General features: G+C 41.7%; 1 protein-coding gene across 4 annotated transcripts in view; it reads left to right on the top strand.

Moving 5' to 3' along the window:
- LOC124595241 (cryptochrome-1) overlaps positions 1-22,203 on the top strand; it is a 100,109-nt gene that overhangs the window by 6,670 nt on the left and 71,236 nt on the right. For all 4 annotated transcript variants that reach the window (XM_047133903.1, XM_047133901.1, XM_047133900.1 and 1 more), the window contains exon 4: positions 11,456-11,628. In XM_047133903.1, coding sequence (XP_046989859.1) covers positions 11,456-11,628 — 173 coding nt within the window. The remainder of the gene's footprint in view (positions 1-11,455; positions 11,629-22,203) is intronic.

Genomic DNA, 22,203 nt, shown 5'->3' with positions numbered 1-22,203 from the left:
ACATCCTTAAACCATCATCATTAGAATGATCAGTGATTGACACTGGTTACATAATGTTGGAGGGTGTACGATAAACAACATTATGTGACAACATTATATATCCAGTGTTAGTCATTGATCCTTCTGAAGAAGACATTTTTAAAGACTTCAAAAGCTAGGTAAGGGTATTTTAATAAACTTTTTTACTATTGCAACTGATTTGGCTGTTTTTCACCTTTTTGCATTCTGCAGTAGCCTCCAGCCATGTTCAAGATTTTGAATGATAAAAGATTCCACATGACATCACGCATACTCTGACAGCCAGTGAGCGTTCAGTAGTGTTCTGAGCGCTCTGCTGTGGATTCCGTAGCTAATGTGAGCATTAAATGTTATTGTAACAAGTTGTTTAGTGAATTTCTATTTCATTTGTTGAGAGTTGTCATCGCTGATGGTAGTGGTAAGTGATAAAATTCTGCATAAGCAAGCGAGAGACGTAAATTGCAGGATATAAGCATCCTTCAAGTGGAAACTATGACTTCCCTTTCATGGCATTTGACACTTATAATCTCAGTTTTGTTTTTCCTGGGGACGTATGATGCTCTCTTGAGTAATCCCTAGCAGGAGGTCCGAAAGAGGAACTCTTTTTACCTCTGGAATATTTTACCCAAGACGATGCCATCTTCGTTAAGGCATGCAGCATAGGAGCACAGGAGGGGTGAGGGGGGGGGGGGATAACAGCTGTACTTTCCCCTTGCTTTGAGCTATTTGCAATATTAGCATAGCAGTGCCATGTTATCTGATATTACAAGGCCAGATCAGGCAATCATCCAAACTGCGATGCTACATCTGCTTAAAAGGCTACTGCCCCTCTTTGGGAACCACAGGTTAGTCTGGTGTCTCCACAGGTATCCCTCCATTGTCATTGTTCTTTGGTGTGTCATATGTATTGTTGAGGCACCCAAGCATCTCAACAAGGTCCATGGTTCATGGGGGGTTTGATAACTTAGATTTGAATATTCATTGGCCTTACCCTATCTAATCTGGGAACATGCCCCAAGTACTCGACTTTTGGCTTGAGGATGGCACATCATAGATTGCAAAGCAAACGTATGTGTTGCAAAAGGAAGAAAACCTGGGTAGATGGGCAATTTGATTGGTTCCAGTTAATGAGGTAATTCTTGAAATGTGAAATCTCACATAGAAACTATTATATAAAACTGCAGAAAAATGTTTCATGTGCTGATAGTGCCGAAAGAGAGTTTATGACATTGATCAAGCTTGAACTAATGTTATTCATTGTCAAGACTTAGCTGAAAATATGCTACCAATTGGTTAGTGTTTTTAGGTAGTGACTGCCTGCCCAACAGGACAACTACTTTTCTGAATGTTACATGATCTATTGAGGATAGATTGACAATTTTCGTGATGGTATCACCACAGATTCACATGTACCCTTTTGTAGGTGTTCAGTATTGAGCATGCTCCATGAAAAATAGTGCCCATCAGTGGCAGCAGAAAAGGGGGTTCTTGCTCAAATAAGAGGGAGAATTCCTTGCGTAGACCACTGAGTCTATTATAGTGTATGATCTCAGATATGACCCACACTAAATTGACTTTTGAAAACCTAAAGGTAATGTGATGACAACAGTGGTCACAGTAACTTTCAAAACTTTCAGGATTTAATTTGATTTGACATATCGTAAAAATTGAGAGAATTTTATTCAGAAAAAGCTACTGTAAAGAATCAGAGGACAGATAACTAGAAGGAGCTTGCTCAAACTGTAATCATGGGTTGGAGCTGTGTCGCCAATTTGTATTGTATACGTTAGATTGTAACTGGTGACTGCTTGTGTGATCAGTACAGTGGTGCTATTCAGGAATAAAATGGATCTCTACTGTCTGGTAGGTTGCTGGTGAACTCAGCGTTTTTGTTGCTGTGGTATCCAATTGAGAAGGGATCTTTTGATGCACTGTGGTAGTATCCATACACAACTGCCTATCTCTGGGTACCCCACTGGGTGCTTTGTACGTATTGCATGCATCTACATCTATAACACAGGCTTTGTTGCCTTCCTGCTGCTGCTATGATGCTAACACAGTCACAGTCAGTACTAGAGGCATTACAGTATGGGCATGCTGTTCTTTTGTGTTGCCAGATGCTGTCATAGATTGAATGCAAATCACTGCATTGCTTTGGGTGTGAATTAGGATACTGTGTGCTGTTGGTTTGGATGATGTTGATTCAGTGGTAGCAAATAGAAAACTTGTTATTGGTTGACACAAACAAAGTGATTCAGGAGGAATGTCATATAATTTGTGAGGTGATTCTACATGTGAAAATAAACCAAAAATGTCATATGAACATGTGTCGGGCTTTTGATCATTGTGGAACTGGAGCGAGTTGAAGACTACACACATCAGTGAAAGAATAGGAAGACAAATGTGAAAATTACTTACTGAAATGCTGTGTAGGTGCTGAGGTGGACAGAATAATGGTGGAACAGATGACTGATCCAGCCCACAGGAGGTGTGGGGGTTCTCCAGCAGATGGCAGCACTGTATCGTTGCACCAAGGCAACAGCTGGAAGCGTATCCAGTGTACAATCTTAAATTGGATCAGTGAGCAGTCGTGAGGCCATGTGTGTGTTGTGCTTGAGTGTTATTTAATTGAGCAAGTCCATTGTGTTCATGGTTCATGCAGAATATGCAGACATGTCGTTTGTGTACAGGTATTGTAATTGTAGTGGCTGTGCAGCTGTGACTGATTGCCAGAGACATTTCCCTGGTCAAAGAACCCCTGTGCCAGGGTATTTCCCAGGGTTTTTCGAACATTGCATGAATCTGGTACACTACCCAATGGACACATAACATCAGAATGTGAGGTCGTCCACTCAGTTGAAAAAAGGGAAGACATTATTGCAATGGTACAACAGTGTCTCACTACCAGTACACTCAGCTCTATATTCCACAAATGCAAGTGTGGCATGTATGACGTTCTGAGGGCTTGTACCCATTCCATATGCAGCCCGTGCAATATCTGCGTCTAGGTGACTCAATAAGCAGAGAACAATTTTGTAAATGGTTGGCTGTACACAGAGACATCTTGCAATATGCTTTATTTACAGATAAAGATACATTTACACTGAGTGGTATTATGAACATCTGCAGTTCTCATACATGGGTGATGCAAAATCTACGTGACACTAGGGAAACAGGATTCCAAGTTAGGTTCTCAGTGAATGTCTGGTGTAGTATGATTGACGATCTGGTGATAGGTTATGTGTTCCTGCCAAATCGCATGACAGCCGCAGCGTACACACATTTCCTGATAGAAGACCTCCCAGCACTTTTAGAAGACATGACATTTGAGTGACAATGGCAAATGTACCTGCAACATGATGGATCACCGATTCACTGTATCAGACAAGTATCCCAGTATTAGGGTAACACATTTTCTCAATGATGGATTGGCCATGGCGGACTCATTAACTGGCCTGCCAGATCACCTGACCTAACCCCATTAGATTTCTGTTTGTGAGGCTGGTTAAAGGTGGATGTGTACACTACAAAGTGGATACACATGAAGAATGTATCGCTTGCATCACTGACACTGTTGTGTGTATTAAAGCCCGCTGAGATGATGCTCAGTGCGCAACACAACACTCCCTCCAGCGTGTTGACAAGTGCACTGAGATGGGTGGAGGGCTTCTTGAACACATCTTGTAGGATGGATCAGTCATCTGTCTCACCATTAATTTGCCCACCACAGCGCCTACCCAGCATTTCTGTAAGTAAAAGTCACAGTTGTCGTCATAATCATTCATGGATGGCTGTAGTCTTCATCCTCCTCTAGTTCTGTAATGATATAAACTGGACACATATTCATAGGACTTTTTCAGTTTATTTTTGCATGGAGAATCACCTCACAAATTATGTGACATTCCTCTTGAATCACCCAGTATGAGAAACTGATACTTTAGGTGTCATGCTTGAATTTTTTTTTATTTCAGGTTTGTTTACAAATAAAAGCAATGTTAGTATACTTGCTGAAATGTGTACTTCTGTAAAGAATGTATTTATTTTTTCAGGTGCTTTCATCATTGCATAATTAGTTTGTGAGTCTGTATAAAGAAAGGTATCCCCGGCTGAAGCACACACTGTATTTTATGGCTCCTGCATTGCAAGCCAATGTTGGCAATTTGTAGCTAATCGTATGGTAGCCAATGAGAATTGCTAAATCTAATTATTTCCTTTGGCAGAAGATACAAATTGACTACATTTGTTTTTGATATGGAGAGCGGAAAGGAAACAAGATATGCTGAAAAACTGATCTGTAGCATAGTCCTAGGGCTAGGTTTGGTTGAAATGTGACAGTTTGATTTAGGGTTGATAAGGCCAATGAATATGGAGGGGGGGGGGGGGGGTGTATTGACATTTTAACCTGTAGAGAAGTGTAAGATCTAGATTATGATAGAATGTGACAATTTGCTTGTGAATGGAAGACTGGCCTGTAGCATAGCTCAACACCAAGGTTAGGTTGCAATTCGGCAGTGTGGTTGTGCGTTTGTGATGTCAACTGATGTTAATGGGGGAAGGGGACTAGATGTGCTCACAGACTCACCTGTAGCCCAAGACCTAAGTTAGCCTGGTATGTGACAGTTTGCTTGTGAGTTGGCAGAGTCAGTGAATCTCAACACAAAAATAGGATTGCTGTAATAGGTAGAAATGTAGTGTAGCCTGGGATATACGTTAGTTATTACAATAACATAATTGTATGTCTTATATTTTGATGAAAATTATGACAGTGTGGTTAAATTCTTTAACCTGATAGAAAAAAAAAATCCCAGGTAGCTTTATTTATAAACCACAGGAAATTAAAAACACGCATTGGGATGGCAACTGACAACCAATTCACATTTTGTTTTGCTCAGTCCCATTTATAAAAAAAAAATAGTCATCAGAATGAAACTACAATTAAATAGATAGAAAAATACCTGCTGACTAAACAACAGCAGTGACGTGTGGTGTAGCTACCTGTTCTACAGGCACCCCTATTGACATATTGAGTGGCACAATCCATAAAAATGTGTTAACAAAAAAATGAGTGTTATTATTCAGGATGTAGTGAGCGAATGATGAGAATTATTGAGTTATTTGTTTCCCGTGAAGGCAAGAACAGCCCAAGTTTTCACTAACTTTAAGAAGTATTAAAATTTTCTGTATGTCCAAAGAAAGGGAGCTTTTTTTTGTGTTTTGTGCATGCGAGTAGGCAGAGTCTTTGGAAAAGAGAACTTGCACTGTCCATACGGGCAGGTCATTTCTTACCTAAGACATGACATACTCACTGGCGAGGAACCACACTTGCTTTAATGACATAGTAAATTAAATCAGCTAATATGATTCTTGTAACATTTTTCAGTCACAATATCAGAAGTGACATCAACCAAGTTCTTAATTTGCTTCCACGTGAAGAGATTCACAATAACACTGAATGCAGAATAAAATGGTAGGAAGTGTCATAACTACAGAATACATCAATGTACAGTCTTGTAAGTGAGCATACAATAAGTAAGTAAAAATAGTGAGGCCGAGGGCAGGCACACCAGGCTTATATTGGGTATTTGTGCATGCGGCACAGTAGTTGCCTTGCTGTATGTACAGGTTGCGAGGCAACCTCTCTGTGCTGGTCATGGAGGCACTTGTAATGCTTGTTGTTTTATTGTGCACACTCACACTGTAGGGTTAAGACAATCCTTCGCCCTTGGGGAAAAGTGTTTGTTGTGGAGATGTCCATATCTTCATCAATAGGTGATGACTGCTGGAGCAGTCAATAGGTAATGACTGCTGGAGCAGGAGTTGTGCTGGCACAGGAGAATATGGTCTGAAATGGTGTGGATGTGGGCAGGTGTGGCACCCACTCCCCTGACAGAGGCCATAAGGGAGCACTTGTGATGCTAGTGCTGTATCCATGTCCACACACAGGAAGCACTTGGTGATAGAAGCAGCAGAGAAAACAGGAGCCAGAGGAGGTGTGGACTGCACCGCAGGAGCTGGAGGAGGCATGGACCGCACCGCAGGAGCCGGAGGAGATGTGGACCGCACCGCAGGAGCTGGAGGAGGCGTGGACCACACAGCAGGAACCAGAGGAGGCATGACCCACACCGCAGGAACCCAGAGGAGGTGTGGACCGCACCGCAGGAGCCCGGAGGTGGTGTGGACCGCACTGCAGGAGCCTGGAGGAGTTGTGGACCGCACCACAGGAGCCTGGAGGAGGTGTGGACCACACTGCGAGGGCCAGTGCAGATTGTGGAGGTGGCTGCGGGTCGAAGAGCTCTCTGCTGCATTGTCAGTCACACGTGGACAGAGCTGGTCAAGGTGTTGTGACACCAAGCCCAGTGGTGGACGACTGCTGGTATCCCCTTAGGGCCCTTCGCAAATCCACGGGCCCAGACGGCAGAGCACAGATGGAATCTCTGAGAGGCAGGTACTGGTGGGTGGCCAGGCATCAGCGAAACCAAACGAAGCAGTGTACAGAGCTGGCGGCTGTGAAATAGCTCCACAGTGCTACGGTGACCGACTAGAGTCCACCTATATGAACTTAAGAAAATATTGAGGGCTTCGTTGGTAGAAGGTAAAGTAATATATTTTTGCATGTGGGTTTAGAATGTACGGACCCGTCACTCTGCCTCTCCATTGGACTGGGTCTGAAAGGGAGGAGTCGTAACATGTCAGATGCAACCATTTATACAAAAATTTTGAAAATCTTGTGACATAAACTGTGAGCCGAAGTCCGTCGCAAGCGTATTCGGCTATCCTTCTAAGGAAAAAAATTTTTGAGGGGGGGGGCTGTGACTGTAGCTGCCATGGATGTTGACAGGCAGCGAACCACATATGGAAATTTTGAGAAAATGTCAACTACTACAAGAGATTGGAATTAAGGAACACACCTACAAAATCAGCACGAATACACTCCCAGGGGCAGTGGGAGGCAGGCCAGTGCACTGTGGGCAGGCTTTCACAATGTGCATGTTCTCATTGTCAATACCTGGCCAAAACACGTGGTGGCAGGCCAGCAATTTTGTACGAGAGATGCCCCAATGGTCCAGATGGAGGAGGTGCATGACATCCCACTGCAACGTGGACAGGATCACAACCCTGGACACCAACTCTTCCGTAACCAACAGTAACACATCATCAGAACGTGAGAGGCAGTGGCGGAGAGCATAATAATCCAATACTCAGCTCGGTGGTTTATCTGGCCGTACATGAACAAATTGAACAACCTGATGCAAGACAGGCTTGGCCGTGACAGTTGCAAAAATCCAAGAAATGGTAGTGGGAAAACCAGACACAATTGTTTTTGGCTTTGATGTCTAAATGCAGACACCACTGTTCATCCTGATTAAATGCTGGATTGGGGCCAGTCTGCAATCGAGAATGAGCATCTGCATTAGAGTGTTGTGCTGTGGGTCAGAAATGAATCGTGTAGTTATAGGATGACAAAAAAAAAGAGCCTAGTATTGCAGGCGATGGGCCGCTTTGCCTGATAAAGATAATGAGGGACTGAAAAGAGAAACCAGAGGTTTATGACCAGTAATCAAATGAAACTTAGAACCATAAAGGAAAACATGAAATTTTTTGAGCATTTATACAACAGCGAAGGCTTGTTTTTTTACCTGTGAGCAACACTGTTGTGCCTGATTCAGAGTCTTGGAAGCATATGAAATAGGACGATCGAAACTGTCCATATATTTGTGCATGAAAACAGCCACAAGGCCATACTGGGAAGTGTTCATGGCCAAAACAAGATGTTGGACTGGTTGGAAGATAACCAAGCAAGGTGTCAAATGTAATTTTGACCTTAATAGGTTAAAAGCACACTCACAGGTGGGCAGCCAGTGAAAAGGAACACCATTATGAAAGAGAACATGAAATGAGTGGGCCAGTGTGTATGCATCAGGAAGAAATTCATTGTAGTTCAGTATGATTCCAAGAAATGCTTACAACCCTTTACGTTGATAGGACGCAACAAAGCTGTAATGGCACCGACGTGCTGGTGTAAAGGCTTGATGCCAGCATACGAGATTTCAAAACCAAGATAGATGATAGACAGCTGAAGAAATTGTGATTTGTCCAAATTACATTTCTAACCGTTGGCTTGTAGTACCGTGAATAAGGCGCAAAGGTTCCACAAATGTTAATCTGTTGAGGAACCTGAGACCACAGTATCATCCAGGTAGTTAATGCACTCCAGCACCAAGGCAGTAAGTTGCTCCAAAAATCATTGGAAAAGGGCGAGGTGCTAGCCACACCGAATGGCAGGTGGTGGTATTGATATAACCTGAAGGGTTTGATTTTGAATCATCATCCAGAGGCAGTTGTAAGTATGGTTCTGATGGGTCTATTTTGGGAAAATGTTGGTCCCTGGAAAGTTGTGCTAAGGTTACATTCTGATGTGGTAAGGGACAAGTATCAATAGTTGACTGTGAATTTACAGGCACTTTAAAATTAGCACAGAGCTGATGGCTGCAATTAGTTTTGTGACAACTACGAAAGGTGTAGACCATTCACTAGAGGAGACGGGTGTGACAACACCCAAAGACGTGAGTCGATGTGGTACCAATTTGTCTTGCTCCTGTAAAGCTAATGGGACTGGATAGTATGAAAAAAAAATGGGGTCGTGCCATTGGTTTTATTGTAATGTGAGCTTTGAAGTCAGTAGCACACCCTAAATCTTCCAAAAACATGAAGGAATATTCCAAGCAGTGTGTGTCCAGTTGTTGGTATGGAACCTGCCTGATACCACGTACACTTCATTGGAAATAGAGAGCCCAAAAATTTTGAAGGTGTCTAATTAAATAATTTTTCAGTATTGGCATCACCCAGCACTTGAAAAATCAAAGGGTAAACAACTGTTTTGTACACTACATAAGTAGAAAATTGCCCCAATGTGGGTATTTGTCATCAACTGGCAAGATAGAGTGGACAACACCATTAATCCAAGATCGACACAGGTTTGAGAATTTAACAAAGTGAATGCTGGACCTACGTCCACTTGCAGTTCTAACATCTTGTCCATCACATGTACTTCAATGTAGAATTTGTTTGGTGCTACTGTCACTTCAGAAACACTGTTCACATTCATGTTCATGTCTGGTGAAGGACGTTAAGAGTTGCACATAGATGCAATATGTGTGTTTTTTTTTTTAATACAATGGTTCACATTGCCCAATGCTTTGGGCACATAGCCCACTCATGTTGATCAAATCAAAAAGGGCTCAACAGAAGAGGAGCGTGCGACCGCTGTTGAGATGCTAACTGCCACTGCTGCTTATCACGACACTGCCCTGTGTGGCATGAAGGCTGTTGCATGGCTGCAACATCGTAATCTGCCTGTGAGCTAACCAATGGCAGTTAAGGAGGAGAGGAAGCACAAATGGCTACTCAGCCTGAGCAGCTGTAACATGAGTACATTTGCAATGATAATTAAAGAGCAACTGACACAGTCTGTCAAAAGAGAGACAGGCAGGCTCCTGAAGAGGAGCTAGCGGGGACACAAGGTGATAAACATGAGGAGAAATTCATGGCAAAAATAAAGCCTTGCACAAATTTGGGTCAGTGACTCCAAAAGTTTGAAAATTTTGCTGATGGTGTTTTTCATGTGTGTCCCCATCTTCTGTAGAATCATCATACAGAGGGAAGGACTGTGGAACCTGGAATGTCAGTGAAGCTGCCAAATTGTTAGTGCCACGTAGAGAGCCTTGTCAGTTAGAGCTCACTTTATTCAACAAGAGTTTAAGAATTTGTTCCACTGATATGTTGGTTGTATCTCGAACCAAGAAATGAAACATATGGAGTAGAATACTGCACTCGACGCCAAGTTGTTTTAACGTTGTATAGACACATTATAAATAACACCAACCAAGTTTTATTCTGCTTCCACATGAAGAGGTTCACAAAACACTTAATTAAGTATAGAACAGTGCAAAGTCTCATAACTATAGAAGACATCAACGTACAGTCTCATTATTGAACATACAGTAAGTAAGTAAACAGGACCGAGGCTGAGGGCTCGCACGATCGGCTTACATTGGCCTGTTGTGCACACGACACAGTGCTTGCTGCACCACCTTTCCAGATGTGAGGCGACCTCCCACAGTCGGCAGTGGAGGCACTCGTATTTGCAAGGGGTTTGAGCGTGTGCTTACATTAAAGGGTTACAACAGTGATAAACATAACTTAATGTTATTGTTTTAAGTACTTGAAAAATGTAGTAAACTAGATAAATTACAGGCAGTCTGGCAGTGGCAGTTGATGTCAGCGGGTTCTTGAACTGGAGCTTGCGCTGGCTGATCAGTTATTTTTAGTTTGGGAAGAACATAGATATTCACAAGTACAGTACTGGGAGGAGAAATGATTGACATTACCCTTCAAATGAATCTAGCTTTGGCACAGGAAGTTGTGAAATATGCAATTAAAACTACGAGTAGTTGACAATCTACGAATGGAAATAAAATGTCCGATCTGTGATAGAAGTGTTTTCAAATGTGCACTGAAGACATTTCTCCTTAACAACTTCTGCTCCACAGAAGTATACTTAAGTAGCAATAATTAATCATTTACATAGATGATAACTTGTAAATGGCCAATGTGCAGACACACAATTTTTTATTTATTTAAAGTGTGTCGTGTGTTTATTCAATTGACATGTTACATATCGTAACATTTGTCATGACTATGATCTGTTTAACACATAACTAACTAAATGACTAATTAAGTAACTAATGTCTCATTGGTAACTGCATTTGCAAAGTTTATTTATGATATGTGACAAAGAATGAGATCGAGTTAATAAACTTTTTTTTTTGTGGCCGTAGTATTGACTGATCTTGTGTTCATGATAATGTGTATAGTGCTAGTGATGGTACACTAAAAGTTTATTCAGCATTTCATTATGCAAAAAGTAAACTCTATCTGTAGTTGAACATCCAACTGCTATGTTAAGGTGCGTGCAGATACTCTCAGTATCAATAAAGAGTAAAGGTCTGAAAGAATTGTAATTAATTAGGAATTCATTAGGGAAACTATTTAGGTCAAGGGAACAAATTTTCTTTCCTTTTAGTATTGCTTCACATTTGTTTTACACTGATGTTGCTAATCAATTCCTGTTAAATCTCACTTTCTCCAAGTCTCATCTTTTTTCAGACGAAGAAACCTATTATTGTGAAGGACAATAATTTACTAAACAATAGTCTGTGCTTGTTGTCCAGATCCTGTTTGATAAGTAGATATTTTTTTCTCTTTTGCAGTTGGATTGTTCATTTTTCTAAAGTAATAGAATCCTAAAAAAAAAAAAAAAAAGAATTGTGTAGTACCACATGCTAACCATGGTGGCACTCATAGGATAAAGACTGCTATACTTTGTGTGAACATTGAATTATTTTTGTGTGATAGTAATGTAAAAAGTATTTTCCAGGCACAAAAAATGTAGGTTTCAACAGAATGAGGTTTCTGATCGAATCCCTCAAAGATATTGACAGGCAGCTTAGAGCTGTTGGTGGACGATTGTATGTCTTTCACAACAACCCAGTCTCTGTGTTTAAAGGCTTGCATGAAGAGCTAGGTCTTTATAAACTTTGTTTTGAACAGGTATGTATGGCTCAGCAGCTTGATAACCTTTTCTTTTCCTTGCAGTTCTTCTGTTGTATAGCCTTTCATTCACTTTAGGCTGTAGTAATGGTAGCATTGCTTAGGACTAGATATATTACTTCCTCTTGTGTGTTTTATTCTTCAAATTTTTACTGTCATGCATTAGATTCTGATATGGTTTTCGGGAATAATATTTGTCATTTTGGGCAGTTGATTCCTGTGTTTCTTGTGGGTAGTCAGTTATTATTCGATAATGCCTTTAAATGTTGAAAATGGATCTGAGGAACAAGTGAAGTACCTCGTCCAAAACAGCGTGTTTCTCTAAAAACATTTTTGTTAACATGTAAAATTGACTGCAACCAACACACTGTTAGTGATAAGAATTGGTGTGCTCCCGTCAAAAGCTACTGGATAAAAAGTAAGTACAAACCACTCACAGATTAGGCCTTAGGCCCGTTCTGACTGGTCGACTCCTACCTACAAGGCAGTGCAGGGAATGATCTATGGTTGCGGAAGATGTCACCAATCTCTCCAGCATTATTGCCAGCAGATGAATCCTAATGATGCTGCTGCTTCCTTATTCAAGCAGATCCTCATTCACAAGGACTGAGTGGACCCCAACTGGTGCTTCCTTCTGCCAGGAATCAAAGCCGAGTTCTTCCACACTGAAGGCAGTGACGTTAACCATTCAGATATGGAGCATTTCGTTACTGGGTAAACACTGTTATAAGAAACAAAATGATCGTTGTAGATTTGCTTGTTCGATTTAATAAAAATCCAAAATGCAAGTTTATATGGGTCAAATTACGTGCTAAAAAGTCTGCATCCTCTTTGCTTAATAGTCTGTGAAACTCCTCTCCTGTGTGTCTTTGAATAAAGTAGTATTTATTTATTTACTCAGTTGTGTACCCATCCCCTCTGCAGAAGACACCACCTTCAAGTAGCATTGTCCATCTGGACAGGACAGAGAGGTTTGTGTGTTCATATGACAGTAAGAGCTATGCTGGTGGTAGCGTAACCTGCTGGGGAGATCTCCCAAGCCAGACAAGTCTTAGTTATGAACCAGATGAAGTAGGTCTCACAGCACCGTATCTTCCCATTCCCTAGCCTTAATCATTTCACATTTTTAAGGAAAGAGGAGATAACCCTCAACAGCTATAGAGAAAATTATTTGTCTAGAGAAAAGTTACCCCTAAATCAGAAACCCCTCAACAGCTGTAGAGAAAATAATTTGTCTAGAGAAAAGTTACCCCTAAATCAGAAACCCTAGTCCTCCATGTTGGGGTTGGCGATGGATTACCACACCATCATGAAAAACTTGGTAACAGACTACAAGAAAGCCTTGGAATTTCATAGTAAAAAAATATATGAAAAGGGCGAGAACAAGGAATATAATTTTGAATGTGAACTATTTATAGTTTATAAAAACAGGTGTTTCAATCAGTCTAGTCAAGGAGATTGAAACATATAGGAAGGATTTAGTTGCTTTACAGGAAGTTCACTGGGAGGATACTGATACCCTTGATGTTGAAAAGTATGCAGTCTTTTGTGGGAGCTGTGAGGCAGGACACAAACTGGGTATGGGATTTTGTGTGAGTGAGGCTTGTAGAGTTACTGAGTTATTAGGGTTTTTGTCAGTGACCCCTAAAGAGCGTTATTAACAATACGCTTGAAGATATGTAAAATGTCATTTGTGAACTGCCAAGCCCCACAGAAGGAAGCACCTCCCAAGTGAAGGATGAATTCTGACCAGAGTTGGAGGTAGTCATGGATGCCATCCCCAGTAGCAACTGTAAGGTCTTATTGGGCAATATGAATATGAAGTGGGAAGAGAAGACATATTCCATTCAACTACTGGAAGACACAGATTACATGAGCTCAACAACAACAATGGCATCATGTCCATAAGGTTTGCAACTTCAAAAGCGATGTTCATCAGCAGCACAAAGTTCCATTGGAAGGATATCCATAAAGGAACTTGGGTTTTGCCAGATGGTAAAACAGTTAATCAGATAGATCACATAGGAATTGACACGAAAGCAAAGATGTAGGTGATGGATGTAAAGACAGCAAGGGCTACAGTCCTAGCAAAATGCTGGCTACAAGTACAACCCACAGCCAGAGTTAGAAACAATCCTAAGAAAGTTGTACATGACTATGTGGATGTACTTGAAGATACTGCAAAGAAAGATGAATTTCAGCTCTGACCCAGCAACAGTCTTGAAATTCTTCAGGAAAAGGATTCAAAAAAGAACCCAGAAGAAGTGTAGGAAGAAGTCTAGGATGCAGTAAATGAGGTGGCAAACACAGTCATTCTTAAAGAGGCCAGTGATTTTGTTGGGGGACAAGTGCATTAAGACTTTAGCAAAGAGAAAAGAAGACGAGATGAGCTGGCTGTGAGACACAAATTTTGCATGAGGCAAAGTACAGTTTGAAGAAGTATGGAGAACAACCAAACACTGATGAGAGCAAAGTAATGTACAGCAAAGGAATGATGGATGAGGTTCAAATGATATCTTGGCAAAAGTGGATCAAAAGATGTACCGGAAAGTTCACTTATTCGGGAAGGGATATCGGAGCCATCAAAAGTTTGTCTAAGACAACATGCTCACCAGTGATTTCAGCATTGCTGAGAGATAGAAACAGTACTTCAGGAAGCACCTCAACTATGATGAATCTGAAGATCTGTTAGAGTTCCAAGCCCATGGCGTGGTAGATTGAGGCGTTCATCCTGAGGCCTGCAGGCTGCATGTGGCTGAAAACAAGTAGCAGTGTGACCTAAGAAGTAAGTGTCTATCAAATGATCAGGAAAAAAATCCATAAGATTCTGTTTAGTTATGGTAAATTCAATATTTTTAATTTGAAACCCCCACCACATGATGAAATGTTTTAACTGTATATACCTCCAGCTATTCTACCACCCCCCACCCCACCCCCAACCTCACCCCCAGCAGTTAGTGTTAAGTACATCAGGTAAGATAAAAGTTTGAACACCCCCCCCCCCCCCCCACCCACCCACCGATTTAGATTATCCTCTGCATGCTCTGGATAAAATAAAGAATCATGTAATGAAGCTGGAAAACAACAAAAGTCCAGGAGAAGATGGAATCCTGTCAGATGTCATTCAAGTTGGAGAGGAGAGACTGCACAAGAAAATTTAACAACTAATCAAGAGGATCTGGATTGTGGAGAAGGTCCCATAAGATTGGGAGACAGTGGTCATGTGCCCTATGCTTACACTAGAAAGGTAGAGGATACGCTCTTCTGAACATCTGCTATATCTTGTCCAACTGTATACTGGATAGAATGCAACTGTTTGCAGAAAAAATATTTGATTAATATTACGGTGGTTACAGAAATGACCATTTGCTTGTGGACAACATCTGTGTACTGCGACAGCTCACCGAAAAGATATGGGAATGTGGCAAACATTTCATGTATTTTTCATAGATTTTAGGAAGGTATATGACTGCGTTCATCGGGAGAGCCTCATGAACTACCTATGTAAGTTGAAATAACCAAGAAACTTGTCACCCTAGTTTGAGTTTGTCTGAGTGATTCAAAAGGCAAAGTGAAGCTTGTGAGCTAACATTCCATAGATGTTCGAGCTCACATGCGATTCCTCTTTGTCAAAATGTCTTGGCTCAAACTCATCTAGGGGTTGAACCACACGTGTCGCCTTACACGCCCTGAATTAGACACTTGTGACCCTTTGGTTAAATTGTCTGGCTGATGGCAAGTTTGCAAAATACAAAGTTAACATAACATTTAATAACAGTAGTGATAATATCGGGAACTAAATTAATGACCCATAAATGATGTAGGCCTCACAGTTCACATTTAGTTAGAGTAATGTTTATTCAGGAAGAAAACTAATAGTGAAAGTGGCTGTATTTAGAATTACTATTACACTTGAGCACATATCCATTTGACACAGTTCAATCATTCACAATCTCATCATGAAACAAGTCCAATACTCCACCTTGATATTTACACGAAAAGTTAAGAGTTCACACCAGGTGCGCGGCTACTCACTGCTCAGAGAAGCCCTGCGATACCACACAAAGTGAAATTTTCTAAGTCGTTTTGCTTCCTAGCTGTCTAAAGACTGATTGTCGGCTTTCGCGTCTCAATCCGAACCATGACCTTTGGTGTCTCGGCCAGCACCGCTATCTGCCCGTTTCCAACAGTGTTTCCCGTGTGTCGAACATCTTCGCTCAACTGACTAGAGCAGTTCCCTTTCCTGAAGCTGTCCATATGATTGGCTGCAGCTTATTCTACATTACTTTACATTTTAACATATTTAAATAATCAAAGCTTGACCACTTCCATGTTCTAAATAAAGTAACAATAATATCCATTACATAATAAACGTTAATTTCTTTTACATAAAACCAATACAATTTCTTAACTTTGAATGTCACTGCCAGTAGCCTTGCACCAATGTGCTTTCTGATAAATCAATAAAGAGCAAAAGTAACTATTATGCACTAAACTTTACAACAAATATTCTATTACCTAATGATTCAATAAGGTGTCATGCTGTCATCGTTCAATGTGTTTTGTGTGGAGGAAATGATGATCTGATGTTTAACTGAAAATACTGATAATTTAAATTTACTGTATATCTTAAACAAATGAAGTTACAGAGTTGATATTTACGACGCTTGTAATTTTAATGATGTGCTTCTGTATGAAATGCGGATCATTAAGATCGACCAAAGTGTTCATATTTTAGCATTCAGGTCTTTGTTACAAAACTTGTTAATTTCACTATAACAGTAAATGTTAAACTATTATAGAAATGACCAGTATTCAAGTTTTATTGGGTTCACCATGAAATTTTATGGAGGATGGCAGATTAAATTTACTGTGACTTAATTCCCTGTATTACTACAGAATTAAATAGTTTTCATAAACGTTTTCCTTTATGGCCGATCTTCAGTCCGGCATATTTAACACTGCTACGTCTCCTTGGCCACAAAAGCCTTCTACTGGGTTTTCCTATGACGTAGGTTGTCGTCTGTCTCACTCGCACACTGCAGTGCTTAGGCCTCAATTGACAATAGACGCCTGTGAGTTTCCCCATCTCGTGGTGAATCTGTGCTCTTTGTGGCATCCGGTCCTGGACGATAGGGTTCGTTTCACAATTCCTGAAGGCTGACTCTTTCGACCATATACTTAAATGAGAGCAAAATGCTCGTTAGCTCACAAGCTTTGGATCAAAGACATGGAGAGCTTTAACTTCAACACATGGTTGAGACAAGGACATGACGTGTCACTGATATTGTTCAACATGGTGCTCAAAAGATAATGAGAGGGTAGCTAGCTCTCTATAAGAATTTCAATGGGATTGAGGTAGAGAGTCAGAAAATCACAGATCTCACATTTGACGATGATGTGGCCCTATTGTTCAGATCTAAGGAAAAATTGATGCAAATGAGTGACAGCATGGAGGCGTCATTGAGCAGGATTGGTGTCCTTGTGAATGCATCAAATACTGAATATTTGATGATAGGCCCCACGCTCATTCAAGAAACTGCTCCAGCCATTGGGTCATAATCAGATGCTTCGAAAGTGTTCATAATTTTAAATATTAGAAGGTAATCTTTACAAAGAATGCTTCACATGAGGCAGAAACCAAAGCAAGGTTCCAAGCTGCTAACTAGTCATACTTCAGTCTGAGTCAGTTTTTGAAAACTTACAGTCAGTCGAGGAATTTCAAACTCCAGCTGTACAGAACACTGTTCCTACCTGTAGGGCTATATAGTTGTGAAACTTGGAGTGCCCGTAAAAAAGACTTAAATCATATTCTCATTTTCGAATGGAATTTCTTAAGGATGATCTGTAGTCCAGCAAAAGGCGAGATCACTGAGGAATTGAGGATTTCTCATAATTGTGAGCTGGATGAGATCTACAACATACCAAATATTGTAGGCCTGATGAGAACCAATTGACTTACAATAGCAGGGCATGTTGCTCAGATGGTTAAACGTGGATGTTCTTTGAAATCAATCGACGTGACTTTCTGAGGAAGAAGACCAGTAGGCAAACCAATGAAAAGTTGGAGACATGGAATCCATGAGGACTTGCTGCAGATAGGCATAGAGGGTGATTGACAGCAGAATGTAGGAAATAGAATTCAGTGGAAGAGAAGCTTGTCCTCTGGGCCGATTGTGTAAAAGTAAAATGCAAAAGCATACTCCACCATCTTTGTTACAAATTTCATACAAAAGTGTCATTCGTCCTTATTATAGAGTTGTGTAGTTTTTGCTAAGCAAATAACTTGAGAGTGCAATATATGTTAGCTTGTCACTGCAATTGTGGTTGTGACAACAAGCAGATGGTGTTTGTGCAACATTGTTTTGCACTAAAAATTAGTGATGCATGTATGCTGTGTTTGCCATCCTTAGTGACCAGACAATATTATCACAGAGCTTCTCCTTAGGTAGTATGAATCACAAGACACAGCTCATTTATATCTTGCTATATATCATTATTGGAGAAGTATTAGAAAAACCATTCTTTATCAGCCATCATCTCATTTACCATTGATTGGCAATTAGTTAATAGTTTCTATGATTCATGGACTATGTTGACAGTATTTTGAGTGATAGTTTATTGTGACTTATTTAGTATCCCCGCCAGCAGATGCCCCGATGGAGGTAAATGAGCTGGCATAGATAGAACAGCAGAGTACTTCAGAAGTCTTCCAGGCACATATTGTGTCATATGGGCAGACCCACTGATGAAAGTGTTTATTTGTGAGCAGCAGTAAACTGAGTAGGCCAGTGCTCCTGCAGAGTTAGTTGGCCATGGACCTAGCCCAGCGCTCGTGCTGAGTTGTCATGTGCTAAATTGTTAGCTGTCAATGTCAGATGCATGCTGAGTTGTCGTACGCTTACCTAAGCAGTTATGGGCTCTCTGCTTCCCATGGTTTAGTTCACCTGACGAGTTCGGTATATTCACGAGGTTCTCTTGCTCGGTTTTTACCAGGTGACGGTCAGCCTTTGCATCACCATACTGATTGTATCGAGTAGCAGCATTGCCAGACCTTGTGCAGGTACTAAAGTGGTATGAGGCACATTGTTACGCGCGTAATGTCCCTGTGTTTTCCTTTTTGTTTTCCTGTTTTCATAGTGTTCACTTTTGCTAACCACGGGTCCACTTTTTCTGCAGTGGTGGCAGGAACAATTGTGCCTGTGGAAGGAGCAACAGCAGCTGGAGCAGCGGCAGCAACGGAAGCACATGCAGAATGCGGACTTGCTTTGCACCCTTACCTCGCCGGTGGGAGGCCACCTGCCTGCGGGGCAATTTCCTTCTCTGCCCTTACGACCCTTGACACCATTTGCTGGTTTCGATGAGTCTGTGAAAGCTTGGAGGATTACCTGTGCTGATTCTTCTGTCACTGTCAGATAAGGCATATTGTCAATCCATTTGATAGGGCCACTTTGTTGTTGTCCAGCAGCGTGGGTTTGTATGAAGCTGTCCAAAATTTGAAGCCCTCCACTGAGCCTGAGAAGCATTCCTTTGATGAGCTTTGTCAGTTGCTTACCCAATATTTTGGCCATCAGACACATGTGATAGTGGTACGGTTGCAGTTTAACCAGCACCAAACACGCCCTGGACAGCCATATGTGGCTTGGATCGCAGATTCACAAGGCCTATCACACAAGAATGATTTTAAGTGTCCCAAAAATGCAGACGTGCTGATAAGGGATGTGATTGTCAGGTTAGCTCCTGAGGTGCAAACTAGGACATTGATCTTGTCCAACCTGTCTTTGGCCTATGTTGCCCAAATCGGGGAATTGCATGAGCTTATGGTGGTGGCAAGGGATGTCCCTCCTGATAACTGGCAGGTGACTTAATCGGGTGTGCATGTTCAATGCAACTGCCCACATGTGGACGCCATGTGTGGGGGGTATGCTGGCAGGTAGGCCATTTGGCAACTGTCTGTGACAGTCGACGGGCCCTATAAATTAGTCATCAGGGTTCCCTGATGTTTTCACTAGACTCTGGGGCTGCCTCTGATGCCTTGCACCTGTTGCCTCAGCATATTTCACTGATTTTGATTCTGGATGGGCAGCCGGTTCGTCAGTCAGCCTTACTTATTTGGATGCATACAAGATCTTGGGGTGCCCAGAGCTACAATGGTCACTCCATCAACAGTGCTCTCTGTTGTAGGGCAATTCTCCATCTCTGTGCATTACAAGAATGTGGAATGGCCACTTACATCGTTAGTGATCAGTTCACTGTTAGCGCAAAATGTCTTTGGGCCCAATGCCTTTTCTGTTTTCAGCTTTCAGATCATGGTCGAAGTGCATTTAGTGTCTCAGTCCATTCCTTTTCACAATTTTGACTCCTTACAGCCATCCTGTAGCCCTCTGTTTGAGAATACCATGGGCCAGGCAGAAAATTTCAAGGGACATGTTTCTTTTAAGCTGTTACGGGTTCCAAAAAATTTTGTTGCCCACACCCCGTTCCCTTACCCTTGCGCAACAAGGTCAAGGGTTGGGTTGGGTTGTTTGGGGAGGGAGACCAGACAGCGAGGTCATTGGTCTCATCGGATTAGGGAAGGACGGGGAAGGAAATCGGCCGTGCCCTTTGAAAGGAACCATCCCGGCATTTGCCTGGAGAGATTTAGGGAAATCACGGAAAACCTAAATCAGGATGGCCGGACGCGGGATTGAACCGTCGTCCTCCCGAATGCAAGTCGAGTGTCTAACCACTACGCCACCTCGCTCGGTGTCAAGGCTGAGTTGCAGCGTTGGCTTGATCATTGTGCCATTTCTCATGTTTCCTTGAGTCAGTGGGCCACTCCTTTGGTGGTAATTCAGAAGCCCAGCAGCAGCTTGCTACTTTTTGGTACCTTTAAACAGATGGTCAATGCGCAATGTGTCGTGGATTTGTACCTCATTCCACAGCAACAGGAGTTTTTCGCAAAGTTGTCAGGGGGGCTGTTTTTTTTCCCAAATTGACTTGCATGATGCTTATCTACTGTTGCCAATGGACACAGTTTCTCAGACTTTCTTGGTCCTCAAGACCCATTTTGGCCTCTACTAGTTTAATCGCTTACAATGTAGAATCTCGTCTCCACCATGAATTTACCAATGATATTTGGAGCAGTTGGTTCAGAACATTCCCTACTGGATCAGGTATCTTGTGACATCTATGTCACAGGCCCTAGCCAGGAGAAGCATTTAAGGAACCTTCAGTCAGTTTTCCGATGCCTCCTGGAGAGTGGCCTCTGTTTCAAGCAGGAAAAGTGGAGTTTTTTTTCTTTTCAAGGTGCAGTCATGTGCTTAGTCATAGGTGGTCTCATCCCCATGGATGACTGCATCAAGGCTTTCATCAATCTATCAGCTCCCAAGAACCTAAAGGAATTCCAGTCTTTTTTGGGTAATATTTCATAATTCTGCTCAGTTCATCCCCCAGGCTGTGCACCTCTGCAGTCTCTCAACCATCTTTGCCTGGAGGGTGTTAAGTTTGTCTGTTCTGCGGACTGCCATCAGGCTTTTCAATCTCAGAAACAGTGTTTATGCCTTGTTCCCTGCCTGGCTTCCTGTACACCAGGTAAGATTTTGACCTTGGCCTGTAACACGCCCCAGTCCATCCTGTCCATCGAACCCAGATGGTACCAAACAGCCCATCACTTACACTTCGAAGATGCTTTCTGCTGTCCATTGGAACTACTGATTAGTGTTACAAACCAACAAAACTATTATTAGAAGAGGACAGAAAAGTACGCTATTGAGAATGGTGGGCACTTTCAGCACAACACATGTGGAAGCTCAGGGCTGCCTCCTACTGGCTTCAAAAAGGAAGAGGAGATAAGGTGCGGGAGATTACTGGGGAAGAGATTATGGACAGACTGGGACTTAAAAAATGGCGTAATGAATGTGGCAAAGGGAATGGGCATCCTCTGACAAGGGTCGTCGCATCTACTTCTTCTTTCCGGATAGTGAGGAAAGGCTGAGATTGACACATGTAGATCCAAGCCGTGGGATGGTCCACTTTTTAATGGGCCATGGGCCATACCCAGTACATCTAACATGTGTTGGATTAGTTGGATTAGTGTCTGTGGTGATTTGGGGACCCCCGAACATGTTACACATAAGTGTAATACCCTTACGCACATAAGGCAAGTACTAGATGATACAGATATAAAACAAAAAATACGTAACCAAAAAACTTGGAATATACTCAATGACACAACAGATAAGGTCTCTACAGAAATGTATGATCTTTTTAGAAGACAGAATCCTAATGGTAGGAGGCAGGAGCATCAAGCAACACTAGGCGAAAATTACACTAAAGATACAAGTACTGACACTAACGCTGGAAGTGACACACAAAGTTAAATGGATCAAGAATGAGATTTAGTGTCAATATGGAGAACATACCTGAATTGAACTATCCAGCCTGGAAGTAATTATGAAGTCTTTTCGGTTATATGAAAATTCCGCACTAGCAACAACTGGAATTATACATATAAACAGAGGTCTGGAAATGTCAGTAGTCATCAGTACCTTTTACACCCTTTGCAGTTATACTACACTAGTAGCTGATGGCTGA

The sequence above is a fragment of the Schistocerca americana genome, chromosome 2 (assembly GCF_021461395.2).
Source record: "Schistocerca americana isolate TAMUIC-IGC-003095 chromosome 2, iqSchAmer2.1, whole genome shotgun sequence".
Classification (NCBI taxonomy): domain Eukaryota; kingdom Metazoa; phylum Arthropoda; class Insecta; order Orthoptera; family Acrididae; genus Schistocerca; species Schistocerca americana.
Note: the sequence above shows the minus strand (reverse complement) of the source record. Positions and strands in the feature narration are given on the sequence as shown.